We start from the raw sequence: 18347 nt of genomic DNA on the forward strand, positions 1-18347 counted from the left end.
GTTCCATGTGTGACATGACTGTTTATTGGACAAAGATGTCCCAGCTCCTGAAGGCAGGAATGTGGCCTTCACTGCCCTTCCCTGGCACCATCAGTCTGTCCCTGCTGTGGATCCCAGGTGGCACAGGAAGACTATGTTGGAAGAATCATAGAAAAGTCAAGCTGGAAGGGACTTGCAGATGTCATCTAATCCAGCCCTCTGCCTGAGGCAGGATCATCCCTATCCAAACTGTCCCATGCAAACCATAATCTAAATTCTACATAAGGCTACCCTCAACCCTGACACAACATAGACCTAACACCCTAACCTGCCGCAAGCAAAGCCAGGGAATCATGGCAGCCAGTGTCCTGATTCTATAAAACGTTGTCAATATATGCGCAAGAGGTCTCAGGTAGAGGGCCATACCCTGTCTACAAAGGAAGGCAACACCCCCCTCCCAAATCTATACCAGTCTGACCACAGGGTAAAATTCCTCCCTCCAAATATGGCAGTCAGTCTGACTCTGACCAAAGGGGCAAGACCCTCTAGCCAGGAACCTCCGGCTTTACTCCTAGCAGGAGAATCCGCACACCCTAGTTGCAGTCCCTAGCCTTAGCTGTAGCCAACACCCAATGCCTCTGAGGAAGGCTTAAAAACAGTGACATGTAGCAGAAAGGGGAGCGGGGGTGGGGGGCCAGAAGAACCCAGACGCGTGGGAAATACCCATAGTAGAACATAGGCATGGCTGCATCTAGATCATCCCCAATCTGTCTGTTCAGCCTCTTCTTGAACACCTCCAGTGTGGAAGACTCCACAACTTCCCTAGGCAGTCTTCCATGGCCTCACTGTTTTAACAGTGAAGAAGTTTTTCCAGCTTTCCATTGTAAACTTACTTTGCTGCAACTTTAAGACACTGGCCTGCATCCTCCTCTCAGTAGCAAGAGAAGAATGGTGCTTTCCCTCTTCTTTAGGGCAGCCCTTCAAGCATTCCCTTATCACAGAGGTGGGCAAAATGCAGCCTGGGGGCCAGATGCGGCCCTCCAGGCCATGCTATCCGGCCCATGGGGCCCCTAAAAAATTTAGAAAATTAATATTAGTCTGCCCCAGGCTGCCTGTCACACAGCCCTCGATGGTTTGCCAAAACTCAGTAAGTGGCCCTCTGCCCAAAATAATTGCCCACCCCTGTCTTATCACGTAACCTCTTGCATGAAGACACGGTTGGCAGGATGCTCACGGGACAGTGCAGCGTTATACCTGCTGTTCTCCACCCCCAGAGACATAGGAGCGAGGCAGGATTCCTGGCAGAAATGCTTTCAGCTGCCATCCACAGTCTCTTGAGAGTTTGCTGGAGTTAGGACTGCGGCTTGGCCAGAAAAGGCCAGAGGCTCCAGTTCCTTCCCTGGCAAGGAGAGAGTATGGCCTTTAGGTCATCTCTGTGTCTGAAACAGGCTGTCAGTTCCTCCAGGCCTGCACTAAACACAGCTGGAACACAGGAAACTTGCACTAATGTTGGCTGTGGTTCCTGTGCAGACTTGTCATGATGGCTGCTCCTGGTCATTCTGCAGGGGAAGTTTGCAATAGCTGAGGAGACCTGCTGATGCAAAATGAGATGGCAAAACGTGGCTCCCGTGTTCTCTGCAATACAAGGGAACTAGGGATCCCGGTCCTATGAGCCAGGCTCCCCAGGGCTGGTGTACTGATGCAGACTGTCTCATATAGACAGGGCCCTAAGAAGGGGTTTTCTTGGGTAGCACTGCCCATGCGGTCTTACTGGCACACCCTTCCAGCTTAGCTTATGCTTTTATCAGACCAGCCCAGATCAGTTCCCGGTACAGGACACTCCGTAGCAGCAACGACACTTCCACCAGCATAACAGCATCTACTCTAGGGCTCTCGCCAACATAAAAACATCTTAAAAGCATTGGCCACAAGGGTGGAAATAGATGCCACCTGATGTGTCATTTGTGCTGCCATAAACATGTTTATGGTGTCACAAATGGTGAGCTAGTAGATATCACTGCCTTTGTTGTGCCACATCAAAGGAAAATCAGTGTCACAACAAAAGGTAGTGATAGACTCTGCCACTTTATTGAGGCAGACATCTATTAGCTCCATGGCAGGAGAGTACAGGCAACCTGAGCTGCTTGCACTCTCCAGCCAGTCCAGGCAGGTGCTCTGGGGGCTTGAGGAAAGCTGGAGCACCTCTCTATATGCTGGGGATTCTGAATGCCCTGTTCAGCCAGCCCCATCCACCGTGATTGCAGGAGCAGGTCTTGCTGAGCGGGGAAAGCAGGGAGATCACATCACCCTGTCCTGCACCATCACGGGCAGGACAAGGGATGATGTGCTTCACCCAGTGGAAGGGATTGACTGTGCCCTGGCAAATTCTTGCCTTGGTGACCCTTCTACATCAACTGACATGTCTCATAACAGCTCTAAGGCCCAGCTGGCACCTCTGGCACCTTCTGAGTCGCACTATTCCTGACCACACAAATGCAGAGGCAATATCTGCCATCCAGTAGGACAGATTCATCCCTGTGTCACTGTGGCAGAAAGCCATCTCTGTCTCTCCCCAAACTCTGCTATCTGACAATTTGGTTACCATTGTCACTGCAGAGGGCAGACATCTCTGACCCGGAGTTGTAACCTGAGCTGGATACATTCTTGAGGGGCGAAACCTGCTCCCTCTGCCTACTGACTGGCCTCACACATCTGGGTGGGGGGCTTAAGCTCCCTATTGTTCTAAGCAATGCCAACATGACTGGGAGGGGGCTAAAGACCCTGCCAGTCTACCCGGTAACCAGTGATGTATTTCAAATTGGTTGGCTGGCAGTCAACAGTTGCTAGCCTTCACTGGATCAGGTAAATGAGGTCATAAATTCAGGATTGCCCAGGAGGAGGGGCAGTAGCTATGATGAAAAACTCAGAGAGAAGCTGGACCATCTGAAACTCTCTCTCTCTCTCTCTTGAAACTCATGATCAATGAACAGCCTGCCTCCAGAGGGAATCTCCACCTGCCTTTGGATGATACGTAAGCTACCTGAGATCTAACTAGATGTATAGCCTGCAGTAACACACATGCGTAATCAAAGGCTACCGTGCCACTTTGCTCTAAGGGATTTCTCCGATATTGCTCTACCCTGTATCCTATTCCAAACTTCCCCCTTGTAAGTAATAAAGTTCTCCTTCGCACTTAGTGTGGGAGACTTATTGGGAGAGGGTCTAAATTATGCCTTGGGGTTCCCTTGGTTCAGCTAATTAAGGGAGACCACTATTTGTGCTTCAGATTAAGGGAAGCACCCCAAGTTCTTGCAGTGGGGTCAAGTACCCTCAAGGGCTAATAGTCCTGTGTTTCCCAGAGGGCACAAGTCCAGGATCAGCCTAGACTCTGGGTGGTGGCAGCATTATCCCCAGGCTAGCAGACATGCTACAGGAAGGGGGTCGGCCAGACGTGAGGTGCTCCCAGGGAGGCACTTGGAGCCTGGAAGGTGGTTGGGAGCAGTAGGGTGGGTGGCTCAGCAGAGCAACCCCTACTGGCCTGCCACAATCATCCTGTTGGTGTCAGGTCCGATCAGCCCTATGGTTGCACAGAGGACAGATCCTTGGCCTCCTGTCCAAGCCCACAGCCCCCAGCAAAGCCCCATCCATGCTGTCACCAGCTTCTGCTACTCAAGAGCCTTGCCCTCAACCTGTTGTCCAGTCAGTGCCTCTCCCAACCTCCCTCTGTACAGCTCCCTCCATCAATGCACAGTGAGTCAGGTGTTTGCTAAAGAAGATGTCACCCCAAAAACCCTGTGCCATAAAGCTGGGAACACCACTTAAACCCCAACCATTGTTTTTTCCATCTCAGTGCAGTTGGACACTGACCCTGTGAACAACCCTCGTGCTGAAAGACAAGCAGCACTTGCCAGCAACTGGCACCCTAAGGAACAGGAAGGCAGCCCTCCATCCAGTGGCTGTGGTGAGGGCATGGATGGGAAGGCTGGGAACTTCTCCTCTCTGTCCACTGCAGAAGAGAGGGGGAGAGATCTGGGACAAGGAAATACTGCAAAGGTGCAATGGGGAAAGGAGACCCCTGCAGTGAGCCTGAGCAGACACACTGGGAATGGGAGATAACCTGGCCTCATGAGAGTCAGAGATGTTACTTGCCCCCCAGCCCCTTCCCCCACTCCAGCTTTAATCAAAGAGGGGGAGGTTAGAAGATTAATGGCTCCCAACAAGGACAAAAAGCAGAGGACAGACCGGTGGGTCCCCAGCACTGAACATGCTGGAAGAATGGTAGTAGACAACTGGACCCCCTCCCTCCTGGAAATAGGGCCTCCCTGATGAGGCCTGTTGGTGTTGAGCATGAGTGTCGTGAAGAGTGGTCAGAAACATGCATGTTCCTGGGCAGCCCAGCCTCGGAGCAGGAACAAACAGATGCACCTGATGCGTCAGCTCCAGGAAACAGCACCGCTGCCTGGGGTTGAGTCCAAGCAGCCCTGTGCCATGGGGGTGAGGCAGGGAGTCAGTAACAATAACTCAACTGCCTGACCTGTCTCCTCTCACTGCCCTGCATGCACATGGTCTGCCAGCCCGTAAGCAGGTTGCCTGGCCAATAGACTCTGCTTCCTGAGCAGCCCCCCAGCCAGCCCTCCCAAATAAAACACAGTTGCTATGTATCAAACAAATGAACAAACAAAACCAAACCCTTCTGCCTGCCCTGGGCACTAGGAGGAAGCCCCCTGCTCAGCCCCAACAGAGCAGCCTGGCCCACCCATGGCAGCAAGCTGGTTCTGCACAGTGGAGTGAGTGGGTGTGTGGCTGCCTACTGCCCTCTCCCCTAGGGTCCCAAGTTACCAGAGAGACACTCTCAAATGTCCTGCAATTGAGCTCTCTCAACAGAGCTGACTGTTCCCTTTTAAAGGGACAGACTGCCCTGTTACACAGCCCCACACTCTCTCCCATCCCAGCCACCTCTCAGGTTGGGCATCCCCTGCTCCTCCGAACCCATGTCCTGCACGTAACACTGGGCCTTGTCCAACATGGCTCTTCTCTGCATACATCTCTAATGGTGGGGAAAACAAATGCTGTTGCCCACCCAGGACAGAGCTCTTCCCAGCTGTCAGTGCCCACATCTCCCAGCAGGCTACCAAAAGGGCAGTGTTGGCACCCAAGAAAAAGCCCAATCTAGCAGGGCACAGCTGCTTAAACCCCAGCAGGGCATGGAGCTTCCCTCAGTAACAAGCTTTCATGTCACTGCAGATCTCATCGCTCTGAAAGGAGCTCCATGGAGGACAGCCTTTATGGAGCAGGGCATGAGACCTTTCTACCACTGTGAGGGAGACCAGGTATGCTTAGAGCCCTGGCTCAGGAAGGATCAGATGCTACTGCTGTCAGTGGCAGCGTGGGCCTGAGGTGCACACCAAGTGGCTGCTCTGAGCACAACTGCACTGAGGACCTGGGTCACCAAACAGAAGTTATGGTGTAAGGCTTCTCAAACTTTTCCTCAGCATGGCCCCTCACTCCCATCCCACAGCACTCCACCCACACAACCTCATCTGCTGATGTTGTGACCCCATCTGGGGTTGCAACCCACAGTTTGGGAATCACTGCTCTAGGGCCTAGTGTAGGGGCAGGCAAAATACAGCCCACGGGCCAGATCTGTCCTTCCAGGCCATTCTATCTATTTTCAGAAAAGTAATACTTCTCTGCCCCTGGCTGCCTGTCAAAGATGACAGGAATCAGGGCCAGTAGGACCCAGGGGGAGCCAGCAGCAGGACTAAGCAGCAAGGCCTGCCTGGCCCTGTCCCGCCGCCCCCAACTGGAACCCTCTGTCTAGCAGAGCTTCTGGTTGGGACCATGGGGCTGTTCCTGCTTCCCTCTCCCGGAGAGGGAAACTTAGATAAGGGATGGGGGGGAGAGGGGGAGGCAGGGACGACTGCAGGAGATCGCCCCAGTCCTTAGTGCTGGTCTGGGCTCGCTCCTGCTGAGTCCCACAGTCTAGCAATGCAGCTGGGAGCCACATGGTGCTGGAGCAGCCAGCAGGCGGGTAGGGAAGCGCTGAAAGCGGCAGCGGGGGACTAGTGAGTGGTAGTGAGCAGGCATGCGGGAGCACAGCAACAGCTGGGCAGGAGCGCAGGGCCAGCGCTAGTGGGGTCTAGAGTGGGGTGGCAGGAGCCCAGGGCTGGCTCCCCACCTCTCCCTGCAGGCGTGGCCTAATCCAGCTCCATAGTCCTGCCAGCCCATGTCCCATGCTCCTGCTGCCCTGCTCTGAGCCCCATTGGCGCTGGCCCCAGGACACAGCCATGGACCCTGCACTCCTGTCCAGCTGTTGCTGTGCTCTTGTGCACCCACTTGCTGCTACTCCTCCCCCCCCACCCAGGCCCGCTGCTGCTTTCAGCACTTCCCTGCCTGCCTGCCAGCTGCTCTGGCACCATGTGGCTCCCAGCTCCATCACCAGACTGCAGGAGCACAGGAACTATGCTGGTACCCCAGGGCCAGGAGTGAGTGAGTGAGAGTGTGTGTCCATGCAGTGAGGGAGGGGGAGAGAGAGAAAGAGAAAGCAATGAGGGAGGGATAGTGTGTGTGTGTGTGTGTGTGTGTGTGTGTGTGTGTTCATTCATAGGGCGAGTCCCACCCCCACACACCCTCGCACTGCTATACACACAGACCCCCACACCCCCCAGCCACCCTCCCCTCCACACACATCCCCCACAAATCCCATACCCACCCACACCCCACATCCACATGCTCCTTCACCCCACACCCACACCTATCCCCCCACACATCATCCCCCACAAACCTATACCTGCTCTCCCACAATATACAAGAGTAAGACTTAATTTTAAGCTATTATACAATCACCTCTACGTACTCTGCACAAATGCATGTAAATCAAGACAAAAATCTTTTTTGAAATCAAATGAATGAATGTTGTACATGTTCAGTTTTTAGAATATAATTTGGAATTTTTCTGGTTCCGAGAAGGCAAATGCCCTGGTTGAAAGGAGTACTTCTGGGGGCAAGGGGAGGGACTTCTGGTCACAAGGTGGCAACCAGGGGGCGTGGCACCTGTCAAAGGGTGGGGCTAACCACAAGGCCCTTGACAGCATGCCAAAACTTAGTAAATGGCCCACTGCCTGAAATAATTGCCTGCCCCTGACCTGAGTCATTAACCTTCAACCCCACACAGCACCCGGCTGGGCCAACACCGTGCTCCTTCCACTACTGGAAAAAGCCGACCAAGTCTCAGTAGCATGATGGAGCCTGAAAGGCCCCATTAGCTCCTTTCCCCACAAGACAGCAAGAGTGTTCCTGAGACCGCTGTTTCCTGTAATCTTTTAAAGGAGCCAAACAACACCATCTTCAGATGTTCAATTGGCCTGCAAATGCCAGTGCTGCAGCTCTCAGATGTAGTCTCTCTCTATTTGCTTGTCCCCAAGTTGAATGTATATATCTATGATGCCTCCTGTCCTTGTCCATCTCCCCCCACCCTTTCTCTAGTCAAAGGTCAGTCAAACTCATGAATCCAATTTCCTCTTCCAGCACCTTTGTGCTCTAGAGCCCCAGGTTTTGTTAAACAATGTGTTGCTAGTCCTCTTTCTTAGAGATGGAAAAAGAAAAGACTCCCTCAACATCATGAGCCAACCCTACCAGGCCCGGCATCAGCTTTGAGGTGCAAACTGCCCATTCATTTTAGCCAGGGGGAAGGGAGGAAAGGGGGAAGGGGGGTACCTATAGATAACTGCTTAAACAGTTGCTATTATCAAACATTGCTACACTTAAATACCAACATCAATTCTTTCCTGCTGGTCCTTCTCAATGTGCTTTTCCCACAAACTGTCCCTCAGGTCTTCTCAGTTGCCAAATGCTCTGCTCGCCCTCCAGCAAGCCAGGCCTCTGATGCAGTCTTGTGGTGCCAGTGCAAAAATACCAGTGGCCTACTGAACATTGAAAAACACCAAGATGGTATAAAACATGATGTACTTAGCCTCTGGCTAATGGAAGGGGCCCATGTATCTGAGGGCCTGTATTCAACAGAGTTTTGAAGTTGCTAAACATGTCTCCACTTCCCAAGGCCAGGAGAGAAGTCGGAGCACCAGGAGCAGCTACGGACATCACAGACCCTCTGTTGTGACTGTGGTCTGTCTCCCAGCAACTGGGATCCAAGTCTCGGACGCAGAAATGGCAGCACGCTCCCTCGATTTTTTATTCCTTCTCCTCCATTGTGTCTGTCTTGTCTTCCATTAGAGAGAATTGAACTGTATCAGCAGCAGCCTGGGAGCTGCCACTTTGGGGATAATCTATCTTGTCTGACAAGTGCTGGAGCATGGTCTGGTGAGATCAGTAGTTGGGTTTGCACAGGGGAGAATGCTAGTGTAGTAGAGACTCTGGTAAGGCATGGGGCTCTGTAGCACATGGTACGGTGTTGTCACCAGGGAACATGTTCAGTGGCTTAAAACCCAATTCCTCACAAGGTTTCACAGAGTAGTTGCTGGGGAATTCTCCCAGAGCACACGCATTTCCCACAGCAACCAGCTCTCAGCTTGACACTATTAGCATCTGCACTGGTGACCTGGAAGAGAACATAAAAACCATCACTGAGGAAATGCTGCAGATAATGTCAAGCCAGGTGCAAGCAAGCAACAAGCACTCTTTCATCACCAAGGGCAAGGAAGGCAGATCTGAGTGACAGGACTGGGGACTCTACTGGGGCATGGGAAGGGACCTGGGGCTCATGACCAACAACCAGCTGACCAGTAGCTCCCCAGGCAGTGTGGTGACCAAAAGTGATACTGCAACCCTTGGACGTACAAACAAGGGAGGACTGACAAGGAGATGGAAGGTCACAGTTCTTCATGCTGGCAAGATGGCAGCAGGAGCACCGCAGCTGGTCCCAGGGGCCAGAGGGGGCAGGTTTGAGGCCATAGAAGAAGTGCTCATGGCGCAGCCCTGTCAGCTTCCAATGAATCTGTGAATTCTGCTAAATTCCTTGTCTTACAAGGACACGAAAAAGGAAAGGACTCCATCAGGCAAAGGGATCATGAGGTGCGACAGCTGGAGAGCACCCCCAGACAAGCTCAGAGGAGGAATAAAGCACAAGTGTGAGTGAGGAACAGCCCAACAGAGGCCGTGGTGGATACTCAGTGGCTGCCCATCTTTAAGTCAAGGTCTGATGCTTTTCTACCAGCTGTGCTGTTGTTCAGGCAGAGAAGTCTTCTGACAGGTGCTGTGCAGAAGGACAGATGAAGCGGGTCTGAAGAGGCTCCTTGCTGGACTGAGACCCTACAAATGGAGTTGGCTTTTATCCTGCCTGGCATAATGGATGCCCTTCAAGAGCCTGTCAAGTAGCCCTTTGAAAGTCCCTGCACAAGTAACAGTGAGGGAGGGGGGAGGAGGGGGTTTACTAAAATTGAGCACTTTGGGATCTCAGTTGGCCCCAGCCCCACAGTACCTGACCATCTCCCAAAGCCACTAAGCATGTGCCCCCCCCCCAGCACACAGGGGCTTCAGTGTGGGTTCATACGTGACTCCAGAGACTGTTCTTCCAGGTGCCTGGGAGGACAGCACACACCTGGGTCACTGCAGCTAAATCCCAGGCTGACAGGACCCAAACCCTGGGGAAAAGTCCTTGCTCTATGAATGCCGGGAACATGGCGCACCCCAGTAGACCCCTGCATGCACAGTTGCCATCCACAGAGGGCGACACCAGGGGTACAGGTTGTGTCCCTCCAGCTGCTTTCTTACCTACCCACCAGCACGGTCTTCCTCAGCTTCAGCCCCCTGCCCTTGGCCAGCTCTAATGTGGCAAGGCTCCACTATCATCGCAGCATGCACAAGACCCTGCCCAGCCCCACCGTGCCCCTTGCTTGCCACTCCCCAGGGGCTTTTCTTCTCTGGGTCCCCAGTCACAGCCACTCTGCTTTCTCTCCTTAGTGCCTGGGAGAGTCTGGGAAGCAGCATTTAGACCCCAGAGGCCCCCAGGCCTTGCTATGCTCCTGCCCTGGCCCTTCATCCCAGGCCCATAGTAATGCAATCACTCTGGACATTAATAGCAGCTGCCCTTGGTTCAGGCCTCGTTTGCTGCAGGTGCCAAGTCCCCTCCAGCTCCTCTATCCGTGACCTCTCCCCGCTCCTAGGGTGATCAGTCTGTTTGCTTCCTCCCTGCCCCACAGGCTCTGCCACTAACTCATAGGCAGTTGATACCCAATCTCTGCTGCTCATTATGGCCACACAGCAGCTGCATCATGCCCAGCTCAGCTTTAGTCTTGCTTTGCTGATGCCACAAGCCAGAGGCCAGTTCCCTCTTATAGCACCCACTTATCTGGGTGCTGACCAGGCCCTTCACAACTGCAATCCTGGTGCCTGCCCAGGCAGCTTATGGCATCAACACAACAGCCAGAGTCTGTCCCTCTCTGGAGGAGCCACATTTGGCTGCCACGTCTGTAGGAGTGCAAAGGACGGTAAGAAGGGGCGCAGAGGAGAGGCACCGAGTAAGGCTGGCTCCGTCACAGGGGCAATTGCCCAACATGCAGGCTGCACATGGGAATCAACCCAGCCAACATATCCCTAGGCTACGTGTTTAAGGGTTTATTCCTGCAGCAGTGAACAGCATGAGAATCAAAGTCTCCATTTCTGAAGTTTACAGCAATATTTCTGGGGAAGGGGCCACAACATAACTCCCTGGGCTCAAAAGCCAGGGGCCTTTCCAGCAAGTCCAACCACATGCCTCCTTCCAGCCCCCTCGCCCCACTTTTCCAAGCCAAGGAAACCCATCCACAGTCCACAGCCTCATAGCTGTGCATGCATCCTCACAGCCCCATCCCAGCCTTATGATCACATAGCTCCATGGTCAGCCCCACCTCCAGTCTCTATAAAATGCTAGCCAAGAATGATGCCAGCTGACCTGATCCACTTTGCTAGTCCGGATGCAGTGATAGCCCTGGGGCTGCAGCCCTGCATGAGGCCTCCAAGCACACTGAGGTCCCAGCTAGCCTATGCCCCGTGCCTGCCCAGACTGCACCTCGCCTGTTTGTGCAAACACAGTAGCTGTCCGCTGACATGCCTACCCTGCCCCCAGCACCCCTATGCTCCTTATCTAGATACAAGCAAGACAGAACTGAACATTGCACAGGTCCTGGTCACCTGTCTGTTAACCAGTCTTTGATGAGGGAACTGGAACGTATCTGCTGTCCCTCAGGCTGAAAGTTGTGCCTCTCTGTGCACGGTACATGGGTTGCACCACTACAGACCCTACTGCATTTGACCTACTTAGTTACTGAAGGGGAGAGGACACACTGGCTCTTGTTCTTGGGACCAGGTCAGAGGGACAGACTGTTTGCTGCACTGGAGCAGAGACCAAGGGCTGGGGCAGCCCAGCAGGTGTGACATTGGCAGGTTAAGGCTGAGCATTGTGCAGCGCACGTTCATCCAAGGGGCCGGAGGACTGACAGACACTGACAGCTGGAAGGGAAGCAGCTGAGAAACAGGAGGCCACAGACAATGCAGCAACGAAGTACAGAAGTCCAAGGCAGCAGCTGGGAAATGACCATCATAGTAGTGTACCAAGGAAGGAGAGGCCCAGGAGGCCTGGAGGAGCACAGGCAAGCACAGGAAAAATTGCAACCAAAAAAAACTCCTAACACCATGCAATGGCACCATTTTGAGCACTCACTACAAAAGGGTTTCAGACGTGAAGGGACCTTTGGCTGCAGCTCTGGCTATGGTTGTAGACAAGAATAGCACAGCGTGGACACTAGGTTTCAGGCCTCTCATCACTTTCCTCCACCTAGGGAACCAGTGATGGAGCCCTTTGGCACTGAAAAACAGCCAGGAAATGTACACATTGGCTATCCCAGAAATTGGGATAAGCCCCCACAAGCCTCAAAAAGGTATTGCCAATTCAGGAGATCCAAGAAAGCACCAAGTACAGTGCTGGAAGGGGGGTGCATTGTGTTGCCATAAAACTCATGAGTCATTACAGCTAAACCTTCCTGGCCATCCGAAGCATGTACACTCCACTTTCCTGTCAAGTTCCAGAGCCTGGGAGACTACGTCATGGCTGAATTCATCCCTCTGAGTTTTGGACAAACGTTCCTGCAGCTCTTCCCTGAAACCAGCCGTGCTCCAGTGCACTGTTGGACCTTTTTCTCTTCCCACCAGGAGACTTATATCTCTGGTCCACAAGTGAACTACATGCCCACAGGTTGCACTGCTCACCTTTGGTCTCCTGCAAGCTGTCTGCCTACCACTATGGAGTGGGGTGGGGAGGGGGGTGTTATAATATCCTGATTTAAACTGTGATTTTTGGATTTGGGCAACATCACAGAAACGTGAGACTGGGACCTGCTAGGCTGACGCAGATCTGCCTTACTGCTTGGATAGCCCCGAGCCCGGGCATGTCACTAGGAATAAACCAAGAGGAGCCTCTGTGCAATATAAATTTGTTTTTATTGAAGCAGCAGTCACATGACCTTGCATCTAGCCTTTAGGACAGCGACAGAACGGATTCGGCCAGGTCAGCCAGCCCAAAAAAGGATTTCATTTTTTTTTGCGCTAATAGACATGTCTTAATACATACATTATCCAATACTGGAAACCCAACTCAGAGATAGCAACGCGCTGATTTGCTGGAGGAATGGCCCCACTGGACGTTGTCTTGATAAACTTTACAGATCACCACCAAATAACGTTACTAATGGGATCAAATAAAGTAAAAGAAAGAAAGAAAGAAAGAGAGAGAGATGAGGAGTTCAGAATTCAAAAGCCAGCAGCTCACACAAGTTCTTAGCTTGTCCCTACAGGTGGACGGGAAAGCAAAGTTGACTGGTTTGGTTGGTTGTTTAAATACATTGTCGCAGGGTTCCTCTCTCCATCAAATCAAATCAAATGGTATTGTAAGCAGAAGCTGGTGTCTCGGAAAATTATCATGGAACAACACAGATCATTTAAGAAAACATGCTTATTTCTTGTGTTTTCATTATTACACAGATTCATGTCCACCTATATTTGGGGGATGGAAAGAGGTGGGGGGAAAGGAACGAGGGTGGAGGAGGAGGAGGAGAGAAAGGGGCAAGAGTTTGAAATAAAGACCACACACTTTGTATTTTTAAATTTCATTTCCAGGCTAACCTACTTTTTTATTTAATGCAAATTACAGTACCAGTTAACTATTTCCGAACCGAGTCACACAGAACAAAATGTATTTACAAGGGGGATGGGGGGGCAGGGGAAAATAAAACATTAAGCATACTTTCCACAAAAAAAGTTTATATTTAAAATGAAAAAAAAAATTCAGTCACAGAGGCATTCAAGTAGTAATAATGTTATACAGGTTTTGCTTTTCCTTTAAATCAAGACAGATTTGCACAAGTGTTTGCAATAGTTTGTATACAACCCACAGTCCTATTTTTTATTTTTTTTTATATATATATATATATATATATATATATATATATATATATATATATATATATAAAGATTTCAGTTTAAAATGGAAGTGGTCACGCTAATTTGTGTGTGTACAGGCCCAAGTGATCCATCAGCAACACATTAATGAACGCAAATTTTACAGGCAAGCAAATTTATATATATATAAATATGGTTTTTTTTATATATATATATATTTATATTAAAAATAAATTGAGAAAGAACAACACAAGGAAGCTACTTTTCTTGAGCTAACCCTTTAGGTACTGGGTTTTTTTTGTTTTCCTTTTTTATCGTTTTGCTTTTATTGCAGTGTTGCAAAACGAAAAGCTACAAACAAAACTGGCTAAAACCCCTGTGGAAAGAATCTGGAACACCAGGCACGCCTTTTCATAGCCGCAAAAAGGTTGATCCTGGGTTGAGTCCTCTACTGTGCTTTTACTTCTTGTTTTTTTTTGGTTTTTTTAACCTTCAATGGCTGAGATTTTTAATAGAGAAAAAATTACTAGTGAATTATTGTATTTTAAAGTACATTAAGTTTATTGTATTACTAGTCTGGGAAAATTTAAAATGATCACCAGTTGCAAATCACAGGCATCTGCCATTATTTTAGATAAAACCTGGTTAAAAGAACAAAAAAAGTGAACACAGATATTGCATCAGCCAATTTGTTTTAAAAACATCGATGTTTTACGTGAGCAATCACATTAATTTTCCTAAAAAGGTAGATAGACTTGAAATTAAAATACCAGTGTCTTTATTGACGTCCAATAGGGGACACAGAGATTGTAATCAATTCCATCTTGGAAACGTATGCAATTGCAGAGTAGACAGAAATGACAGATCAAGACCATACTTCATTAAAAACAAGCCAAAAAATAAAACTGAAAAAGAAAAAAAAAAGAGTAACAATTCCGAATGGACTGTTAAAAACAAATTTGACATCACTGACCTTCGTGTCACCAGAAAGAAAGTGCAGCCTCTGCCTCACTGGAATGAACACGAGATGGTTCAAAAAAAACAGCAACCTTTGGTTTGGTAAAGAGTTAAGTGTTTTCCCATTCAAGACAATCTGATGCGAAATACTAACAAGCAAACTAATCTTAGAAACAAGGCTTTTGTGCTGGGCACAAGAAATCAAGAGTAATGTTCAACTCAACGTCTTAAGAAAACAAAAATGACTTTGGGGAGGGCATGGGGGAAGAGGGAAAAAAGGGAACAGGTGCTTCCCTTCCTAGAAAGGCTCAGCAGTGTTCTACCGTGACAGCCACCGCGCCCCACGGCTCGCAATGGTGGCTCCGTGGCCTGCTAGGCCATCACTGTAGGACACTGGGCTGTTTAGGGAAAAGATCCTTTTTGTTGTAAAGCCCAATTCGCTCCCTCTTTAACACAGCAAAAAGGAGACCCTCAAGAAACCCAAAGGCTCCTGGAAGACCTCTGGATGCAGGGATTGGGGAAGAGACGAGCAAAACCTAATCTAGCCACTAGCCACTGGGCTCCTAGATGCCAAGAGGGCAAGTGCAAAAACGAAACCGGTCACTGCTATCGGGAGTGGGGTGGGGTGAGCAACTGACACATCCAGAACAAAGCCACGGCTTGAATGAAATGAGTTACCAATAATGGTTTCCTTTCGTTCCACTACTGACCATGGTATCACTGAAACCTTACAGCACTCAAAAGAGTTAGAAAGCACGGGAGCAAAGATGCAGATTTATGTGGGAGACATCTGTTAAAAAAGGACAAAAAAAGGGAAATAAAATTCAAAAAATCATGGAAGCGAAGGCACTCCAAACTATATAGATACACTATACATCGCTAGAGTTATTGTTACAATAATACAGGCCGGTACCTACTGTACAGAGTTAAAACTATATGGCTTTAAAAAGCTCGTCTACATTTTGTCTGATTATTAAACAGAATCACTGCCCTGAACGGTAACTTTTTGCTCATTAATAACAGTTCCTGGGTCCACATATTTACATACAAAAACAATATAACTCAAAATTTAAAAACAACCAAAAATAATAATGTACAAGCTTGAATTTGGTGAGGAGCTTTGTTTCTGTTTTTTGTATTTTTTTTTTTCCTTATTTACAAAAAAAGGTTATTCAAAGACCTGGATCTCACTTGTATAAAAGAGTTTGTGATCCTGCCATGATCCTTGAAGAAAAATAAAACTACTGGGACTCCAGCGTATGTGCATACAGAGACGCACGCTCACACTCACAGAATAATATTAGAAGAATGAAAGAAAAACCTCTTAACTCTCCTCCCCCACCAGTCTCGAAGGACAAGAAAAAAACAAAAATGTGCCAAAACCACCCGTGACATTTCCTGAAACAAGCAGCGATGTTCAGGGACTTGGTGCTCCATGGTCTCCGAGCCCAGAGTGTCTATGTCCAATTCCTCAGCTCTCTCCTCTCTCAAGCACATCTTCCCAGTCCTCAGGACACTCACAGGCCCAACTCCTGCATTAAGCCACCTTTTTTTGAGGCCTCGTACATTGATTACAGACTCCTCCTTGGTTCTGAGAGTGGTTTTTGACTCTGCTTTGTTTAAACACAGGTTTTCCCTTATATTATTCTGGAATCTGTCCAGACCTGCTTACAATGCTTTTGGCTGCCCAACAGCCAAACCATAAGAGGTATAACTAAAGTGGATTATCTGTTTGTTTGCAGTTATCCGCTCATCTCTGCAGATGACTCCTCCCCTCCTGAAACCCACCGTTTATTAGGCAGGGCAGAAGGGGCTTCTACTGGCAAGAGACAGTTTTAAGAAATCCCACACAGAGGGATAAATATGAAGCGCAAGGAGGGGAAACACACTGAGCTCACAAACAAAAAACTCTTGCTGCCCTGTGCAAGCTGCTACTGCTGGCTACTCCTGGGCTGCACCAGAAGGGCCGTCAATGCCAACAACAACGGACCGTGCCTGAAAGCGCCGCAGGTCAAATAAACTGCTCAGAAGCACCAAGGCGACTAAAGGTTTCTCTGAATAAGTATAAGGCCCATGTGGACACCAGCGTCATGTGCATGACTGACCAGGTCTCAATAGTCTATTTCATACATTACAGCTGCAATGTAGTCACTCCCCTGCCCCTTCCCCAGGAATATTGCTTTAAACTTCAGAAACGGAGACTTTGATTCTCACACCATTCACCACTATGGGAATAAAACCCTTAAAACATGTAGACTAGGAATAGGCATTCGTTTCATGCACCAATCAGACCGTTTCAAGATTGTAGACAAAATAAAAATAAAAAAAAGCAGTATTGTATCTATGTATACATTTATATAATACACACACACACACACACACACACACACTCCTGGAGCCAGCTTTCCCCATGAGTCAGCAGGTACAAGGTACTGTTGATATCACTCAGATGCGTATTTTTATTAAGAGTCTACCAATGTAAAAACATCATAATGGCAACTGTGACATGCAACAATAAATAAAGGTTAAAAAAGCAGGAAGTTTAAAAAAAAAAGGAAGATGAAATTAAATACAGATGCTAGCCACAGATTAAAATGGGAACTACTTGAGGAGGTGGCATTCAGCAAGTTCAAATTGTATTACGGAAAAAAAAAAAAAAAACAAAAACCAGACAAAGAAACCAGCAGACTGGTATGGTTGGTGTCACCCACCCTGGTGTCTTTTTCTTCTATGCACCTCAGGAAAGGGAAGCCAGTTCCAACTGAGAAACGGGGGAAATGCTTTCAACAGCGGCCCTTTTCCAGTGAGCCCCCCTGCCACAGGACTGGGTGCCTCTGTTTCTCTCTGCTGAAGATCACAGCTGCCCACGCTCCCCACATGCTCTCCTGCAGCTTGTTAAAAACAAAAAACCCCACAGGCCCGTTGGAGGAGCTCCAATGACACAGGTAGGCTGCATCTCAGTAAAGCTAACTGCATGTGCTTGTGCATGTGTGTGTATATATTATATACAGCCTGCTTGGGAGACTCTTCCCTTAATGAAGCTAAAGATTTCCTTACTGCTAGCACTGACTTTTTAAATGGAAGCCTTCCACTAGCAGCACCGAGCTCCAGCCACATAGTAACCCCCACCCCCCTTTTCCCCCCAGCTAAATCTTGCCTTCCCGCTTCCTCCTCTCCCCAGCCAAGGGCAGTTTTTCAGATTAGCTTAGGATATGGATTGGCTTACAAGGAGCACTGAGCTCTGTTGAATGACCCCTGCTAAGCTCCCGACCAAATTCAAGCTGTGCACTACACCGAAGTCTGAAACTTCACTTAAAAAGAAAATAAAAAAGAGGTTTAAAAAAATAAAATAAAATAAAAGAGAGGAGAGAGAGAGAGAGAGAGAGAGAGAACTTCAGCAGAGAATGAGGTTTTTTTCCTTCTTTCTGTTGTGGGAGGGGGCATGAGGCAAGAGTCCTGGTTCTGAAGTACACAACAGCAAACTTTCAATATGAAGAGATTGTCGAGGGAAGAGACATTGGCGTGTTTCTATTGCTCCACTTTCCCTCCCCCCGCCCCCCAACCCCTTTCCCCTGCCCCGGAGGCCCCACAGAGTGAGAATACAATGAAACTCGTTTGTATTTATAGATATTTTACAAGGTTAAATAAGAACAACAATAATAATAATAAAAAAATTGAACACTAAAATGAACAGGTTTGTTGTTGGGTTTTGTTTCATTTGTTTGTTTGTTTTTTTCCTCTTTTTAATTTTCTTTCCAAATGTGACCAGTGTTGCTGAGTGAGACTCAAATTACTGGTGATTCTTCCTGTGCAGCTGGCTGCTCGGGACCCGTTCAGGTGGAGTTGGAGGCAGAGGCTGAAGCTGCGCTATTGGTCTGAGCTCGCTCTCCTGCGTTAACATCTGCAAACAACAAAGGGGAGGGTACAAAGCAACGTTATTTCCGAGAAACAGGCTTGTCAGTCACCAGCTCTGACTTCTGACATGAGCCTGCAGCTGTACCAGGCTAAGTGCTTTTGGGCGC

At 49.0% G+C, this 18347-nt stretch overlaps 1 protein-coding gene across 3 annotated transcripts in view; it reads right to left on the bottom strand.

Moving 5' to 3' along the window:
• Positions 1–13399: 13399 nt before the first annotated feature.
• GSK3B (glycogen synthase kinase 3 beta) overlaps positions 13400–18347 on the bottom strand; it is a 252063-nt gene continuing 247115 nt past the window's right edge. For all 3 annotated transcript variants that reach the window (XM_019476256.2, XM_014603981.3, XM_014603982.3), the window contains one exon: positions 13400–18226. In XM_019476256.2, coding sequence (XP_019331801.2) covers positions 18159–18226 — 68 coding nt within the window. In that variant the 3' untranslated portion in view covers positions 13400–18158. The remainder of the gene's footprint in view (positions 18227–18347) is intronic.

Source organism: Alligator mississippiensis, chromosome 1 (genome assembly GCF_030867095.1).
Source record: "Alligator mississippiensis isolate rAllMis1 chromosome 1, rAllMis1, whole genome shotgun sequence".
Classification (NCBI taxonomy): domain Eukaryota; kingdom Metazoa; phylum Chordata; order Crocodylia; family Alligatoridae; genus Alligator; species Alligator mississippiensis.